At 44.0% G+C, this 17,495-nt stretch overlaps 1 protein-coding gene across 7 annotated transcripts in view; it reads left to right on the top strand.

Moving 5' to 3' along the window:
- Positions 1-17,495, top strand: part of HECTD1 (HECT domain E3 ubiquitin protein ligase 1) — an 83,568-nt gene that overhangs the window by 58,353 nt on the left and 7,720 nt on the right. For 4 of the 7 annotated variants that reach the window (XM_038756532.1, XM_038756528.1, XM_038756529.1 and 1 more), the window contains exons 26-38: positions 2,866-3,087; positions 5,159-5,292; positions 5,807-5,929; positions 7,154-7,310; positions 9,344-9,566; positions 10,655-10,709; positions 10,954-11,136; positions 11,562-11,769; positions 11,850-11,935; positions 12,123-12,250; positions 14,450-14,651; positions 14,777-14,914; positions 15,661-16,268. In XM_038756532.1, the coding sequence (XP_038612460.1) occupies positions 2,866-3,087; positions 5,159-5,292; positions 5,807-5,929; positions 7,154-7,310; positions 9,344-9,566; positions 10,655-10,709; positions 10,954-11,136; positions 11,562-11,769; positions 11,850-11,935; positions 12,123-12,250; positions 14,450-14,651; positions 14,777-14,914; positions 15,661-16,268 (2,467 nt within the window). The remainder of the gene's footprint in view (positions 1-2,865; positions 3,088-5,158; positions 5,293-5,806; positions 5,930-7,153; positions 7,311-9,343; positions 9,567-10,654; positions 10,710-10,953; positions 11,137-11,561; positions 11,770-11,849; positions 11,936-12,122; positions 12,251-14,449; positions 14,652-14,776; positions 14,915-15,660; positions 16,269-17,495) is intronic. The other 3 variants (XM_038756531.1, XM_038756534.1, XM_038756533.1) reach the window with 3 other exon arrangements.

The following is a 17,495-nucleotide window of genomic DNA, read 5'->3' as shown; positions in this document are numbered from 1 at the left end:
AGCTTGCACCAGGGGCTGACCCTCAGACAGCGGCATCACCCACATCTGTTTCATCTCTTGTGCCAGGCACAGGGCAGTAATGGAGCTGTGCTGTTAGTAGTAGTTACTGAACTTCTGCTTTGTGCAAAGCACTGTTGTAGACACGTGAGAGCACGGTAGTTAGAAGACACAATCTCTTCTCTCAAGGAGCTTCCAATGTAATAATAGTGAGGGTATTGAAGCGCTTACTGTGTGCCGCGCACCGTTCTAAGTGATAGAAAAGATCAGGTTGAACACAGTCCGTGTGCCGTGCAGGGGTCACAGTGTAAGTGTGAGGATGTAGGATTTAATCACCATTTTACAGAGAAGGGAACCGAGGCACAGCAGGCTAGGTGGTGGAGCCGGGATTAGAACGCAGGTCCTGTGACTCCCATTCTTGGGCTTGGCTTTGCAGCTCCTCGGGGTCCCTGGTGTAGCAGGGACTCAGCTAGCCAACAATTTCTCCCAGGCCCAGGTTGGGCAGTGTCCAACCTGGGTTCAGCAGCTGGTTGATGAGGCCCAAAACCTGCTGCCCCAGCAAATATCCCGGAGTCCTCGGCCACTTCCAGTTTGCCTGCATTCACTGCAAGCTTACTGGTTTTATCTCTCTGCATTTGTCAGGCATGAAGACTGGCATGGCCCAATGGACCTTGACTCCTGCTGGTGGCCAGGCCCGTGCAAAGCTCTTGGGTTTAGATCTTTTATCACAAATTTGGTTCGTGTTCTGCCCGTCTGCTCCGCCCCGTTTCTCAGGTTGACAAGGAAGCATAGAAATAAGCCGAAAGCCACAAAATAAGTCATTTAGAGCCCCGATGTCACACCCTTTCCTTAGCACCCCTAATTCCAGGAAGTGACATTTACAATTTGAGGGTACTGACACCTTATTGAGGAGAAATTTACTAATAAATTACCTCCCCCCTTTAAGAGGAATTGTGCAACTGCTGTATGAGAACACCTTTTAGCTCTTGGAGTGTGAGTTTTCAGCCTGGAGTATCTGAGACAATCAGGCCATGAGGGGAGGTAATAAGGAGTACTGTCCGAAGAAGCCAAACTACCTAAAAAAATCTTGTTGAGGGTATTTCAGTGCATTTAAATATCTGAATACTCTTAAATAGCAAATGCCATCATTATTATTATTATTATTAAGTAGTTTCAAGGAAGTGATTTGCTTGGTCAACTATCCATTGGTGGATCACTTGATTTCAAGCAGCAGATTTTCAAAGACCAAGAGTTCCCTCTGATGGCCACCCCCCATATAGAGAGAATTAGTTATCTTTTTAGGAAGAGCAGGTTTGTGTGGTAGGGCTCAATTATTACTACTACCTTGCTGCATTTAGATAATTATACATTTCAGTTCCCAAATTAGGCGAGGGGAGGCCTGTCAATATTATCATTAATTGTCAGTAATATCTCAGTGGGCTCTTTCAAGTGTTAGGTTATTAAAATCATTGAACACAATGCAGCAATACCGTTAAAGTACATTAAGGCATACAACTTTAAAACATACCACTTTAAAACCCGTATTTTAGATTAGTTTATTGGCTACTTGTTCAAGATTGGAGAGTGATTTCTTAATTTAAATACTTGTGAATACAAATGTGTTTTGCACATTTTTTACGCAAGTACTCATTTTTTTTTTTTGATTAAATGGAGAATGGCCAAGCTTAGCTCTAAAACTGAGTTCTCCTCAACATGTACAAGCTAATTAATGGCATGGGAAAATTTTGCAGCATTGTTGGACATTTCCCCCAGCATCCAGAATAATTAGAACTTGGTTTTAATCTCTGAGAGGGAGTGAGGAAGAAGTCGTGAGTCTCCTCCACCTGGAAAGCACCCAGATATTTTGGATCTTATGGTACATGGAGCTCCTTCCTGCCAAATTTGGACTGGCTGGAAAGGACCTGGAGTAAAGAAGAAAGTAGTGATGGCCTTGCAGAATGAGCTTGGCAGTGTCAGCAGTGCTGAATGTGAAACTTACAGATTTTCTTCTCCTCTTTCTCATTGGAAATTAAATCAAAGGGTGCCATTTATAAAGGGGAGGCGAAAATGCTACTCCTCCACCCTGGCCAAAATCATCACCCAAATCCAGCTTTCCAGTCATGGATAATCAGGAAGTTAATTGTGTTTGTCGAGCGCTTACTTTGCACGGAGCACTAAGTGCTTGGGAGAGGACAATATAACGGAGTTGGTAGACACGTTCCCTGCCCACAGTGAGCTTACAATCCAGAGGGAGCTGTGCTCTGACCACCATGATCTCTTATTGTGACCAAATAAGATTCCCCTTTTAAAATGTTATTTTTAACTTATGTGACCTAAGAGGGGAACTGCCTGGGAGCCTGAACACAAGCATTTGGGTGGAGTTGGACTTCTGGGTGCACAAAAGTCTGACCTCAGTGCTTTCCCGCCTCCCCCCAACTCCCCTCCACTCCCAGTCCCAGCCACCCAGCTAGTTCTTTTTGAATCACCAATGAATTCCATAAATGTGGGTTCTGGACTGGGTTAGATGGATTTGATTGCAGCTGAAGGCATTTTAGCATCATGTTCATTTCACTTTGCCTGTTTCAACCAAAATTTCAAAAGAACAACTTGTGGGGAGCGGGGGGAACGGAGCATTCAGAGACAAAATTTAGGTTTCAGTTTTACTCCCAGGTTTGCCACTTTGTGTTTTTTTTTTTTTTTAAACTCATTTCATTTCAAAAGCATTTCATAGCCTGCTTATCCCTCGTGGCTAAATCGGAGTCCGTACTTCTGATGTGGTTGCTTTTTCTTTTGTTTTGAAATTTGATCTTCTAATATGCATGTGTATGTTTAGTTTTGTATTTTAACTTGCCTTATCTTTATCTATAGCCTCTCCTCTTATGGGTGCCCAAAGTTTCCCCAATCTGACTACAACTGGTACCACTTCAACAGTGACCATGTCAACATCCAGTGTCACTAGTAGCAGCAATGTAGCTACCGCGACGACAGTTTTATCTGTTGGTCAGTCACTAAGTAACACCTTAACTACCAGCCTCACCTCAACATCTAGTGAGAGTGACACAGGTCAGGAAGCAGAATATTCCTTATATGGTAAGTTGGGTTTTTAAAATGAAAACTCCCATGTGGGTTTATCTCGTCTCCTGGGAGACCTTTCATATCTGTTCTTTGAAAAAGGAACGGCAGCGGGGGGGATGCCCTCTGCATCCAAAGCTATGCCATGTTGGTTCAAAGGGAAAAAATCAAAATGGTTTAAGTAGTATAAACTTTTCCTTGATAGTATTTGAGTGGTTACTGTGTTCAGAGCACTTTACAAGGCATATGGGAGACTTGAGGAAAAAAGTTGGCCCCTGCCTTCAGGGAGTTGTCATTCCAGTGGGGGAGGCAGGCAGGCAGACGCAAATAAATGAGGGAAAAGGATGAAGACTGGAGGTAAAGCTGGGGAGAGCCAGGGCACCAAAAAACAACTAAATAAGCAAATGACTAGCTATGTGTTAGTACTGCAGGTGGGCGTTAGGGGTGAGGGGACTTGGGCAGTGCAGAGACACCTCAAGTCTAAATTTCCAACAGTGATGGTTAGTGGGGGACGGCGGGGAGATAGGTGGAGAATGTATATATTCTGCCCTTTTAGATTGTGCACAGGATATGGGGATTAAAACGGGGATTAAGACTGTGAGCCCCACGTGGGACAACCTGATCACCTTGTATCCCCCCAGCGCTTAGAACAGTGCTTTGCACATAGTAAGCACTTAACAAATGCCATTATTATTATTATTATATGGGATAAGGTCTGGGAAAAGTGTGTCCAGAAAAGAAATCATAGGGAAATGAATGCATAAAAAAGTAATCAAAAACCAGCAAGTTTTTAGATTGTTTGGGGAGCCTTACTTACTAGTGAGGTTTGGCCAGATTAAGAGATGGAGTTTGAATGGGTGCTTGGAAAATCCAAACCGACCTTAAGATAGTTAAGGGTCAGAAAAGGAAAATGTGTATCCAAGATGACAGTTCTTGGAATTTTTTAAAAATGACATTGCTGTAAAATCCTACATGTAGGAATAGTACCAAAGTCCCCCAGTATCAATGGCGGGTTTTTGTTTCAAATGATTTAGTTTCATCAAATTTTAGAAGTTTAGTTTTCTGCAAAACAAACTGAATTTGCAAAAGCCATAGTACTTTTATTTTTTTAAATTGTGTTCATTAGCAGTCTAACCCTGACCGTAAACTCACGTTAACTCGGCTGTGCTCTGTCTTTAATTTGGTTCGACTGTAGAGGATTCTATTTTATATAACCGTTGCATCATTTACGGAAATGCCATTTTAACTTTTTTTTTTTTTAATTTTTGGAGAATGTGTGCTTTGCGGTATGAGGCACAGACCAATGCTAGTTTGAGTGCTGATGCCTTATGACTGTAGAACAGCCTCAAAATTCTGGGGCCCAGTCCAACGGGAGTTAGGAGAATGAGGCCTTTAGATGGCTGAAGCTACGAGACCCAGCATCATTTCTGTGCATGCAGGCCCAATTCTCCCCTGTTACTGCCAAGTGAAATTCGGTTTAGTCATCCGAATTCTAGTCTTTTAGGATCTAGAGAATCAACTGACCCAGCCAAAGGATTATGCAGCTTTCACAGTGCCGTACTTACACTGTTTCAATCTGTGATTTTGCCAGCTTCACGTTCCTGCTGTCTCTCATGAACTGAGAGTCCTTAAGTTCCAGAAAATAAATGCCGGCTTTTTTTTTTTTCAACACCTCTGTAGGAGGGGAAAAAAAATCCCCAAAACTATATGTTAAGCTCCGCATGAAAGAACTCAATTCTTTTATGATGCCGGTTTTACGTTCTTGCAGATCCCTGCATTAATGGGAATGTGTTTTAACCACTCTATTTCTTAGTATAGTGCTCTGCACGTAGTCAGCGCTCAATAAATACCGTTGATTGATTATTGAATATTTTCCTAGTAGTCACCTTTGTCTAGCACCACAGCGTGCTGTATCCACAGAGGAAGAACTTTGCGGCCAGTCCCTCTCAACTCATTGTGGAAACATTCGTTCTAGCACAACTAAGGGGCATTCTCTCTGCAAATACCTTTTTGACATGTTTAAACTATTTTTTCACAGTCAAAACCTGGTTTTTTTTAATAAATAAGATGGTTGTGATTGTTTTCTCAGATTTCCTCGATAGCTGCCGGGCCAGTACTCTGTTAGCAGAGCTAGATGACGATGAAGACCTTCCTGAGCCAGACGAAGAGGATGATGAAAATGAAGATGACAACCAGGAGGACCAGGAATATGAGGAAGTTATGGTAGAGAACGTGACCTTTTCCGTCTGACTCCGTCTCTGAGAATTTAGCGAGCTTCCGATGGGTGTGATGAGTTTACCAGGTTGTTTTGAATGCTGTTTTCATCTACAGGCTTTAAGTATTCAACTATGCCTGCGGACAGATCAAATGAAACCATTTATAGTACTTTCAGATAAACAGAAGTCAGATAACTTGGGACTTGAGTGGACCTACTTTGCCCCGGCTTTTAAAACACAATCAGATATGTTTTGGGGTGGAAGCTGGGAAAACGTGCCTGGGTGGAGAAAAGCGTAAACTACATTTGGGGCGCTTTAGTGAGCAGAGGGAGATGACTATCGTATCAGATATAACCTTTGCCTAGTTCAATCCATTTAAAACACTTTCCACAAGTGGCCTTCAGAGGTAATGTGCCCAACTTCAGCTTAGTTCCCAGTGTGAGCTGATTGTTCCAGAGCCAGCCTTCAAGGGGCTGTTGAAAATGTTGTTGAGAAATCTCCCTGAATTTTTCTTGTTTCAGATCCTGAGGCGTCCATCCCTGCAGCGCCGGGCTGGCTCCCGCTCTGACGTGACCCACCATGCTGTCACGTCCCAGCTACCACAGGTCCCCGCTGGAGCGGGGAGCCGGCCCATTGGGGAGCAGGTAAGTTCCCCCTGCCTTTATGAGGTTTATTTTTTTGATGTTTTTTTTTTAAACTATGGGACACTCTTGCTGTTCTGGTTTTGTTTGTTTTTTTTTTTTTTAAATGAAACTGGAACCAGTGTGCTTAAAAGTGAGAACAAAAAGAAAGATCTCATAAGTTTGAGATGACCTTTCCTGATTGCATATGGGCTCGCTCTGTGCTCCAGTGGGGACATGTGGTAGCTGTAGAAACACAGCATGATGCGTCCTGGGGCTTCGTGGCAGCTTCTTTGGCCTGCCCTTTGTGGGCTGTGAGTACTTACTGGTCAAGCCAGCAGGATTTGGGGGTTTTACCAGTGCAGGTCACATCTTTCCTTCTCTACCACTGAAGTAATAAAAGCATTAAGGTACGCAGATCCCAGTGTGGGCATCGTTGAAAGTACAGTTGTAGGCAAGGGGTGTATTTGATAAATAATAATAATAATAATGTCATTTATTAAGCACTTACTATGTGCAAAGCACTGTTCTAAGCACTGTGGAGGTTACAAGGAGATCAGGTTGTCCCACGGGGGGCTCTCGGTCTTAATCCCCACTTTACAGATGAGGGAACTGAGGCCCAGAGAAGTTAAGTGACTTGCCCAAAGTCACACAGCTGACAATTGGCAGAGCCGGGATTCGAACCCCTGACCCCTGACTCCAAAGCCCGTGCTCTTTCCACTGAGCCACGCTGCTTCTCTGATAGTCATTTGTGCTAGGCAATTTAATATTCATGAAAAAGTCAGTTGCCTAGAACATGGATTTGTTGGGGCCGGGGGGGTTGTTTGTTTGATTTTTTTTTTTTTTTCCCTCACCCTAACACGAGTGCGGTCATGTGTAAATCCTTCCACGTTGTAGACTGTTTTCTCTGGTCAAATAATTTAGACAAAATAAAGTGGTTCTGGGTGTGTCAAGGACAGGAAAGAAAGAGGCAGAATGGGGAAAGTGTATTTATTTACAAAGTTGAACCAGCTCATTTTAAAAAATTAGCCATTTTTATTGCCCTGTTAAAAGCATTTACTAGGACAAATAAAGCTCCTGAGGGAGAGCCCTGTATGGATTATTCTACATGACAATTGTTGAATGTGGAAAAACCCCTTTTGCAGCCTTTTGGATTTTCACAGAGCCATTTCTCTTGCATGCATGAGGTGCTAGGTGGAGTGCTATTTGAGGACTCATACCTGAGCTTTTTTTTCTTTTTCTCACTAGGAAGAAGAAGAATATGAAACAAAAGGAGGACGTCGCCGGACTTGGGATGATGATTATGTGCTCAAACGGCAGTTTTCTGCTTTGGTTCCTGCTTTTGACCCCAGGCCTGGTCGAACAAATGTCCAACAGACAACTGACCTAGAAATCCCACCGCCAGGTAGATTGAAAAGGGCAAGGTGGGCTTTGAATCCACTTAGGTCAAGGCTCTTTCAGGATAGGCAGCAGGACAGACAGACAGCTATACACTGGGATGATGCAGAAGAAGGCGTTACATGAATGGGTAGCCTGGACTAATTCTGGGATTTCCTGTTGAAACACTCCTCAAAGTACAAATTATAGTTTCTCTTCAGCTGTCACATTTGTTTCCTTCTTATAGTGATTTGGAGAAGCACCGTGGCTTCGTGGATAGAGCATGGGCTCGGTTCTAATTCCAGATCTGCCACTTGTTTGCTGTGTGACCTTGAGCAAGTCACTTCTCTCCTGTGCCTCTGTTACCTCACCTTTAAAATGGGGATTAAGACTGTGAGCCCAGGGTGCAACAGGGACTGCATCCAACCTGATGAGCTTGTATCTACTCCAGTTCTTAGAACAGTGATTGACATGTAATAAGTGCTTAATAGCGTAATTATCATTATGATTAAAAGGGGAACCACTTCTTAGTTTGCTCCTTTTCAGTGTGTTAGAGCAGTACATGTTCAGACCCGTTTCGTTTCTTCTGCACCAGGTCTGGCCCCTTCTGTGGGGTGTGCTCTCAGTCCAATTGAGCTGAACTCTTCTGAACTTCAGTTATCAATATAAAATGACCTATGGTTAAAACGTGAGATTAAAAGTGCATTAAGGACTATTGCAGTATAAGCGAGAACAGAAAACAGAACGAAGTTCTACAGTCTCTTGGCTGTCCACTGATGATGATATAGAACGGACCCCAGCCCCTGCCGCTTTTTACTTGGTGTGTGCTTTTCACCAAGGAGAGCGCACTGGCAACTTCTGCCCGTACTAGAGATAGGCATGCCTCAGGTTACCTGATCGGAGCGTAAAGTGGCAGGTTGGGCTGGCTAAATAGTGTTAGGGTGCATGTAGATTCCACTGCAGAACTGGGTAGTCACTGCTGTCAGGGTGACCGGGGTGTGCCGCTTGGGAAGTACAAGTTGGCAACATATAGAGACAGTCCCTACCCAACAGTGGGCTCACAGTCTAAAAGGGGGAGACAGAGAACAAAACCAAACATACCAACAAAATAAAATAAATAGAATAGATATGTACAAGTAAAATAAATAAATAAATAGAGTAATAAATATGTACAAACGTATACATATATACAGGTGCTGTGGGGAAGGGAAGGAGGTAACATTGGGGGGATGGAAAGGGGGACAAGGGGGAGAGGAGGGAAGGGGCTCAGTCTGGGAAGGCCTGCTGGAGGAGGTGAGCTCTCAGTAGGGCCTTGAAGTGAGGAAGAGAGCTAGCTTGGCGGATGGGCAGAGGGAGGGCATTCCAGGCCCGGGGGATGACGTGGGCTGGGGGTCGATGGCGGGACAGGCGAGAACGAGGTACGGTGAGGAGATTAGCGGCGGAGGAGCGGAGGGTGCGGGCTGGGCTATAGAAGGAGAGAAGGGAGGTGAGGTAGGAGGGGGCAAGGTGATGGACAGCCTGTGCAGCTCTCAAGGCCTCCCAGCTGATCAGTACTTGAGTTTTGTTTGTCATCATGTTTATAGTGGCTAAAGTAGATATAACTTGCACCGAAAACAGAAATTCAGTTATTCAGAATGCCTGGCCTAGATCCATGCATCCTAGATAATGGTGTTATGCCTTTATTGTATGTCAAGCACTGCTCTGAGCACTGGGGTAGATAGAAGTTAGGTTGAACACAGTCCCTGTCCCACATGGGGCTCAAAGAGCAGATATTGGACCTCCATTTTACAGATGAGGAAACCGAGGTACAGAGAAGTGGAGTGACGTGCCCAGAGTCACCTAGCAGGCAAGTGGCAGAGTCAGGATTAGAATCCAGGTCTTCCGATTCCCAGCCCGTCCTCTTTGGACTAGGCCAGAATTTTGACTGTCAATCTGGTTATTTTGAAATGTAGCAGTTAAATATGAAGTCACCTGCCGTGGTAGGAAGTCAGTGGTTGGCCTTATTTTAATTTAAGCAGCAGATGGGAGTGGGCTGCCCTAAACAGTGTTCTAATCCTGCAGGTACACCTCATTCAGAGCTCTTGGAAGAAGTGGAGTGTACTCCTTCGCCTCGTTTAGCACTTACCTTGAAAGTAACGGGTCTTGGAACAACCCGGGAAGTGGAATTACCTCTCTCTAACTTCAGATCAACCATCTTTTATTATGTACAAAAATTACTTCAGTTTTCCTGTAACGGCAGTGTGAAGTCAGATAAACTTAGGCGTATTTGGGAGCCAACGTACACGTAAGAGCTTTAAGTTTAATATTTTCATAATGTTGGAGAACCGACCCAAGAAATTTGTGTAAAATACCATTTGGAGCTGGTTACTGTAGTTACTGTTCTGAGTAATGTTTTAAAAAAAGGCTTAAAATTGTCCCGTGTTGTAGGCATGAAGAGTAAATTCTCTGCCTTAGCTCCAGTGTCAAACTGAAGATGGTGTCTGCATTTTGACTTTCCCTCTTCTCCCTGTCTAGATTTTAGTTCAGTTAAGTGCTTACGGTCACTGGTGGACTTTCTTCCTCCTCTCCTGCCCTTGCGCCTCTGCTTCTCCGTTTCGTTTTCTCCTCCTTCCCTCATTATGTCCCTTATTATGAGCAACCAAACTTACTCGTTGGCCCCCAACCCAGTCGTCCTCTTCGTTTCGTTCTGTCTCATTCCCTCTTTTCTCTGTTTCATGGGGAAACTTGAACTTCCATACTCTTCCTTTCTCTCTCCTCTTTCTTCTTCAAAACTTCAGAGTGTTCTGAAGTGAAAAATGTACCTTTTGGGTGGAAGATTTCTTCCCCCTCTTCCATTCCTTAACTTGATTTAAAGCATCTACTCCCATTTCATAGACGAAAAAGGAAAACTCTGAAATAGTGCTGAAGCTGTCCTTCTCTGGCTATTCCATGGGCTCTGCCCTTTGAGCTTTGCATTCAAGTGATGTGCTTTCTCTTCGAGATGCTTAAGCAGTGAGGACAGTCCTGAAAATTCCACCACTTTTCTTTCAGATAACTTTCAGACCACTACAAGGTGCCATGCCCTACCTCTTATAGCCATGCTCCCCGAGTTTTTAGTTACAAGTGCATGTAGCTTTTAGCATTCTTGACATAGGCAACTCATACATTCTTCCAACCCGAAGATGAGGAACTGGACTGCTTTATTTACTATCTTGGTACTTCAGTGGACAGTTCTATTTCTGTTTCTAAACTTCTCCAAATGTGGAAATTACATAACCCCTGAGCATGGTTCTTAGGTGTATTTCTAATTTTCTGAAGGATTTATGGTATACTAAGAAACTAAAGGAAATTGGTTTTTAATAAAACTAATTTGGTGGTTATCTTCACGTTTAGAATCATGTACAGAGAAATGAAGGATTCCGATAAAGAGAAGGAGAGCGGAAAAATGGTAAGAGTTTTTGACAGAATTAATCCTTGTTTGTGTATTTGGCTGTTTAGTAAATAACATCGTGTTGCTGTTTGAGGCGCGGCCATGTGTTTGGAGAAAAATCATACTAACACAAGAATTGTTAAGTTTAGACGAGGTGTGAGTTAGGAAGTGCATGATTCTAAAGATATCTTCGTGTAATGCATGTGAAATATATTAGACTTTACAATCAGGAAAGACCAACATTTGGTTCTTCCTGTTGTAGGGTTGCTGGTCTATAGAGCATGTGGAACAGTTCCTTGGCACTGATGAATTACCAAAGAATGACTTGATAACCTACCTGCAGAAGAATGCAGACTCCGCTTTCCTGCGCCACTGGAAATTAACCGGCACTAATAAAAGTATTAGGAAAAACAGAAATTGTTCCCAGCTCATAGCTGCATACAAGGTATATGTTCGCATCCCAAGATACTTTGGGTTAGGAGTGGCTGTGTGCTTTGTGTTGCAGCTTGCAAAATTTCTGAGGAAGGGGGGTGGGGTGATGGACTGTTCCAAGAAAGCTGTTAATCTGCCAACGTGAAACCTAACCAGTGTTGAGGTCTTGTGACTGGAGATGCTGGTACTGTGTATTTCGGGCTCCGTTCTGCGGTGGTGGTGGTGGTATAGGCCTTTGAGATCGGGTCGTCTAACATTAAGAGGCCGCTGAGGAAGGCCTGGCCTGTACACTATTATTATGTTTCGAGAAGTGAGTTTTTCATTCCCCAAAGCACCCACCTATCTCCCTTTTCAAACGATAAGGACAAACTGACCTAGAACTCATTGTCTCTCTCCAAACTACGACTCCGCGGCCAACTTTACTGATCACTTCGACAGGATTTTTGTGAGCATGGATCAAAATCTGGGTTGAGCCAAGGGGCCATTTCCACTCTTCAGAACTGTGATATCCTCAGTCTGGTGAAAGAACAGCCACAGGCCAAAGCCGGCAATGGCCAGAATTCCTGCGGGGTCGAGGACGTCCTACAGCTGCTACGTATCCTGTATATAGTCGCAAGCGACCCTTACACCAGAACGTCGCATGAAGGTACGTAAGGAGCCTTGTCTGGTTCTTTAGTGTTCTTCAAAACCAAACAGTTTTTTTATATGTCTTATTAATATTCACAGAAGGAGATGAGCAGCTTCAGTTTCATTTTCCACCAGATGAATTCACAAGCAAAAAACTCACTACGAAAATCCTGCAGCAGATCGAGGTAATTACACCAGGCCAATGAATTATGCATTCTGTAAGTGGTGGGAATTTGCAAGGTCTTTCTTTCCAGGTCCTTCGTGGGTAATGTCTTCTGGCTTAGTCTTTAGGCCCCTGGGATGATTTTTCTGTTGGGTTGTGGGGGTCCACCGCATTTTTAGCTGATGCCCTTGTCGTATGCTGATTTGCAGGAGCCATTGGCGCTGGCTAGCGGAGCTCTTCCGGACTGGTGCGAACAGCTAACCAGCAAGTGTCCTTTCCTAATTCCTTTTGAAACCAGGCAGCTTTACTTCACGTGCACTGCGTTTGGAGCATCGAGGTAAAGCCTCTCCTTTCTGAATTTGAACGCTTTGTTGGTAATATTTGGTCTGTCTCTTACAGTATTCAAAACTCTTCAGAAAACGCTGTTGCCTGTAGCTTGCGCTCGTTGCCTAGATTTAAGGGCATTTAGATTTGACTTAGGGGCAAAACTGGGGACAAAAAGGGCAAAGATGTTCCTGGGTTTTTTTTTTCCCCTTCCAGCCTTAGTTGAACCGAATGGATGTTTTGAGCTGTGATTGTTCATCCAGTTCAAAACACTGAGGCTCCTTCTACCGTAAATATGGCAATATCTAGACACTGAGAGGACCTGATTCTGCTGCTCACAGAATTTTCCATCGAAATAGGTAGACATGTGTCTAACAAAGAAAGGTGTATAAACTGACCGGAATTATCAGGACTTTAAACGGATGGAATTTGAGGGACTTGATAGTGCCAGAAAGTTATTGTCAAGCTGGCACTTGATTTCAAAATAAATCATTTTTGTGGTCAAGTTTTCCATTAGTTTCATTCACCCCTTAAGGATACGTTTAGCAACTCCCAGTAGCACCTACGTGTCCTGATATTGAAAAGAACTGCTAAAATCTAATGGAAACAAAACACCATTTAAGATGTGATAATTTGCAGTCCCATGGGGACAGTACAGGCACAAAATAAAATGTTGAAATACCAAAAAATCTGCAGGCACACTGGAGAGGAGAACAAATAAGAGAAGCAGCATGGCCTAGTGGCAAGAGCACGGGCTTGGGGTTCTAATGCCGCCTCCACCACTTGTCTGCTCTGTGACTTTGGGCAAGTCACCTAACTTCTCTGTGCCTCAGTTTCCTCATCTGTAAAATGGGGATTGAGACCGTGAGCCCCGCATGGGACAACCTGATCACCTTGTATCTACCCCAAGCTTAGAACAGTGCTTGGCACATAGTAAGCGCTTAACAAATACCTCAGAGGGAAAGTAACAACCTTGAAAGGCTGGAGGCCTGGGTTCTAATCCCTTCTCTGGTATGAGAGTTTAAAAAAAGATTGTAAATACCTAAGAGGGTCTAGAATAGATCACCTAAGAGTGCTGAGATAAAATTTTTCTTTTAGACTGTGAGCCCACTGTTGGGTAGGGACTGTCTCTATATGTTGCCAATTTGTACTTCCCAAGCGCTTAGTACAGTGCTGTGCACACAGTAAGCGCTCAATAAATACGATTGATGATGATGATGAAATACCATAATTATTATTTATTATTAAATAACAGTTTCATTTGCTGAATCAGTGTGGCTCAGTGGAAAGAGCACGGGCTTTGGAGTCAAATCCTGGCTCTGCCAGTTGTCAGCTGTGACTTTGGGCAAGCCACTTAACTCCTCTGTGCCTCAGTTACCTCATCTGTAAAATGGGGATTAAGACTGTGAGCCCCACGTGGGACGACCTGATCACCTTGGTAACCTCCCCCCTAGCGCTTGAAACAGTGCTTTGTACATAGCGCTTAATAAATGCCATCATTATTATTATTATTAGTGGGTACAATATATTTGAGGAGAGGAAGACTGGAGCCAGGCACTTTCTGCCTTTGTTAAAGAAGGGATTTTAGCAATGTGTAGCATATGTCTCTGAGGGCAGGAACCCTGGCTTTGGCACGTTCGAGCTCTGCAGCACTTTCTAGTTCTCAATCAGCAGTTAAATTATTTGAGTGTTTCGGCGTAAAATCTTGGTTAAGATGAAACTCTCACCTCTGAGCGTAAATTTCTTTCATTTTACGCACCTTTAAAATGAGGGAGGAAGTCCTAGCTAACTCCCTTTTTGCCGATGGGAAGATTAATTTATGTTTGTGAATTGCTTTGAAATTTTTCCATGAAAACTGCCTTACAGGTAGCCCTTAGCCAGGGCAAATGATGGTTGAGGCCAATCCCCATCATTTATTTAGATATGCGAGGCTTCTGGGCAGAGACCAAGTTCATTGTGTGTGTGGTTTTTTGTTTTGTTTTGTGTTTTTGTTCCCCCCCCAATCTTTGGCAAAACCTGGGATACACCTAGAGTAACCAATTTCCCCTTGTCCTTTGGGTATAGCTTGCATTAATGTGATGTTCATAGTGCACCTACTCGCTCAGAAAAAGAGGTCTTCCGTTTGGTCCTCAATACTATAGGAGGGGTGACAGCCTTGGTAGGGTGTTGTTTTGAAGCTGCATATGGATCTATTTACACTTTCCTACCACAGAGCAATAGTTTGGCTACAGAACAGACGGGAAGCTACCGTGGAACGAACAAGAACCACCAGTACCGTAAGACGAGACGATCCAGGAGAGTTTCGAGTTGGGCGCCTCAAACACGAGAGAGTTAAAGTTCCCCGTGGCGAATCACTGATGGAGTGGGCTGAGAATGTCATGCAGATCCATGCCGATCGGAAATCCGTTCTCGAGGTACCGCAAGTCCCCGCTGGCCTCTGAACCCCAGCCTCTGACCTGTCAGTGAGTTATTTGGTGCTCCGGTTGCTCTCTCATCTAAGCCACTAACCATCGTTTTGGTTTCTTCTTTCCCATTCCAGGTCGAGTTTCTGGGAGAAGAAGGAACTGGCCTGGGCCCCACCTTGGAGTTTTACGCGTTAGTGGCGGCGGAGTTCCAGAGGACTGAGCTGGGGACGTGGCTTTGTGACGACGACTTTCCTGATGATGAATCTCGTCATGTAAGATCCCCTCGCCTTCCTTCCTGCCGTTAGAAAGACCGTGACAGTCCGGTTGCAGCGCAGCTCTGGATTTCTTCTCAGCTTTCCCTCCTTCTTTGGCTTCCATGATGGTCACTAGGACATCCCAAGCACCTACTGTGTGCTGAGCACTGTGCTGATCTGGAGAGCAACTCTGAATGTACTCACTGAACACAGCGGGTGGGGGGATCCTCTTCAGCTGGCCGATACGGGGACACCCTCATGAGGAAGGGTGTTGTGGCGGGCAAGGGTGGATTGAGGGTTAGAGAATCTTAGAACTTCTAATTCAGTCATTTAATTGCATTTATGGAGCGCTTACTGCATGCAGACCACTGTACTAAGCGCTTGGGAAGTACAAGTTGGCAACATATAGAGACGGTCCCTACCCAAGAACGGGCTCACAGTCTTGAAGACGTCTAATGGTTCTAACTTCTAATGGTTTTGTCTGTAAAGTTTCTGTTGATTGAAGAACTGCTTCACCTTTAACCAGAGGTATAGATAAAAGGGAGAGAAGTGCTAGTGCAGGAGTGCAGGAGAGATGATGAGGTTGGTCAGAACACTGGAAAATTTATATTAGCGCCCACAAGCTAGCTGTCCGTCCCTCCCGGAGCATTTTCTGCTCTCGACTAAGGCTTGGTGTTAGTGCTTATTGAAATGAATATCTGAAGAGAGAAAATTCAACTCCCAAGGACTGTTTCTGAATGTTTCCTTCTTTTCTCTAACATCAGGTTGACCTTGGTGGTGGATTGAAACCCCCTGGGTACTATGTGCAGAGATCATGTGGACTCTTCACTGCACCATTCCCTCAAGATAGTGACGAACTTGAAAGAATCACCAAACTCTTTCACTTCTTGGGCATTTTCTTGGCCAAATGCATTCAGGACAATCGCCTGGTGGACTTGCCCATTTCCAAACCTTTCTTCAAACTCATGTGTATGGGGGACATTAAAAGCAGTATGAGTAAACTAATTTATGAGTCCCGAGGCGACAGAGACTTGCACTGCACCGAAAGCCAGTCCGAGGCATCTACAGAAGAGGGTCATGATTCACTATCAGTAGGAAGCTTTGAAGAGGACTCAAAATCGGAGTTTATTCTTGATCCACCCAAACCTAAGCCCCCAGCTTGGTTTAATGGGATTTTAACGTGGGAAGACTTTGAACTGGTAAATCCGCACAGAGCCAGATTTTTAAAAGAAATTAAAGACCTTGCTATTAAGAGGCGCCAAATATTAAGCAACAAAGGTCTTTCAGAAGATGAAAAGAACACAAAATTACAAGATCTAATGCTGAAGAATCCATCGGGTTCTGGACCTCCGCTTAGCATAGAGGATTTAGGGTAAGCGTTCTATATTTGTTTTATAGACTTAAAGACACAAAATAAGTATTATGGAGAATGCTTTTCCTCCCTTGTGCTTGTTGACTGTGGACATCGTATAATAGCGTAGTAATATAATAAAACTTCTTTGTGGATTGTGGACAAAGATGGAGAAGACCAGTCGGTATTGCTAAGTGTACGTTATAGGAAGTTTTTGTTTTTTGAAAAATATGTGATTCTCACCTTCTGTTAAAGTTCTCTTTCTCATACTGTCACACGTACCCTCTTTCACACCCTTCAGCACCCTTTCTCCACTCTCCAAATAAGATCGTTCAGGTCTGACTGGAGTCTGCTAGCTCCAACTGGACTCTCCTTTTTTTTTTTTTGTCCTTTTTTTTCTCGTTCCCATCCTTTTCTTCTGTGCACGCTCTACAGCTTCTCCCCACTTCCACTAGTACCTCTTCCTCCACATCACCTCCCCTACTTTGTAACTGCATCTCCCCTGCCATTCCCCGTCCCCCCATCCCGAAATGGCTGTTTCCTCTGGCTAGTTTTTTTTATCATAAGTTCTGTTTCTATAATTCTGGGTTAATGAGGTTTTGCTGGAGATGAAGTAAATGTTGCCATGCTTCTAAGACATGTTGACCTCTTCTGGTCTTCCAGATCTGTGGCTCACTTCTCTTAGAGGGTGAGTATCCCCTTAACAGCAGTTGCAGGCTGAGTCCCCGCTGCGCTGGAGGTTCCGTCACTAATGGTGGAGGGTGGTCGACTGGTCTTGCTGTTAATGGTTAAAGATGATCAATCAATCAATCAATCAATCGTATTGATTGAGCGCTTACTGTGTGCAGAGCACTGTACTAAGCGCTTGGGAAGTACAAGTTGGCAACAGATAGAGACAGTCCCTACCCAACAGTGGGCTCACAGTCTAAAAGGGGGAGAGGATGAGTGCATTTAGTCCCCAGAGCTTGGTCAGAAATGCCTCTGTTCTCCTGAAAATCATGTTCTGCCTGCAAATTCCAGGTGCCACCCTTCAATGGGAGACTTGCCACTGCACCGGGTGTTTTTACTCTCAGTGTGTGTTCTTATAGATATATAGTGTACCAAGGAAGTTTTGATTACTCTGTCATTATGCTATGAAGTTTGATTTGTTTTCAGTGACTAGCACTGATCTGTTTTGCCCTCCCTCCATTCTCCTTGCTGCATGTGGTATTTCTGTTTATGTATATACTTACATACAATATTTATATA

This window comes from Tachyglossus aculeatus, chromosome 14 (assembly GCF_015852505.1).
Source record: "Tachyglossus aculeatus isolate mTacAcu1 chromosome 14, mTacAcu1.pri, whole genome shotgun sequence".
In the NCBI taxonomy this organism is placed as follows: domain Eukaryota; kingdom Metazoa; phylum Chordata; class Mammalia; order Monotremata; family Tachyglossidae; genus Tachyglossus; species Tachyglossus aculeatus.
This window is presented reverse-complemented; position numbering and strand designations above follow the sequence as displayed.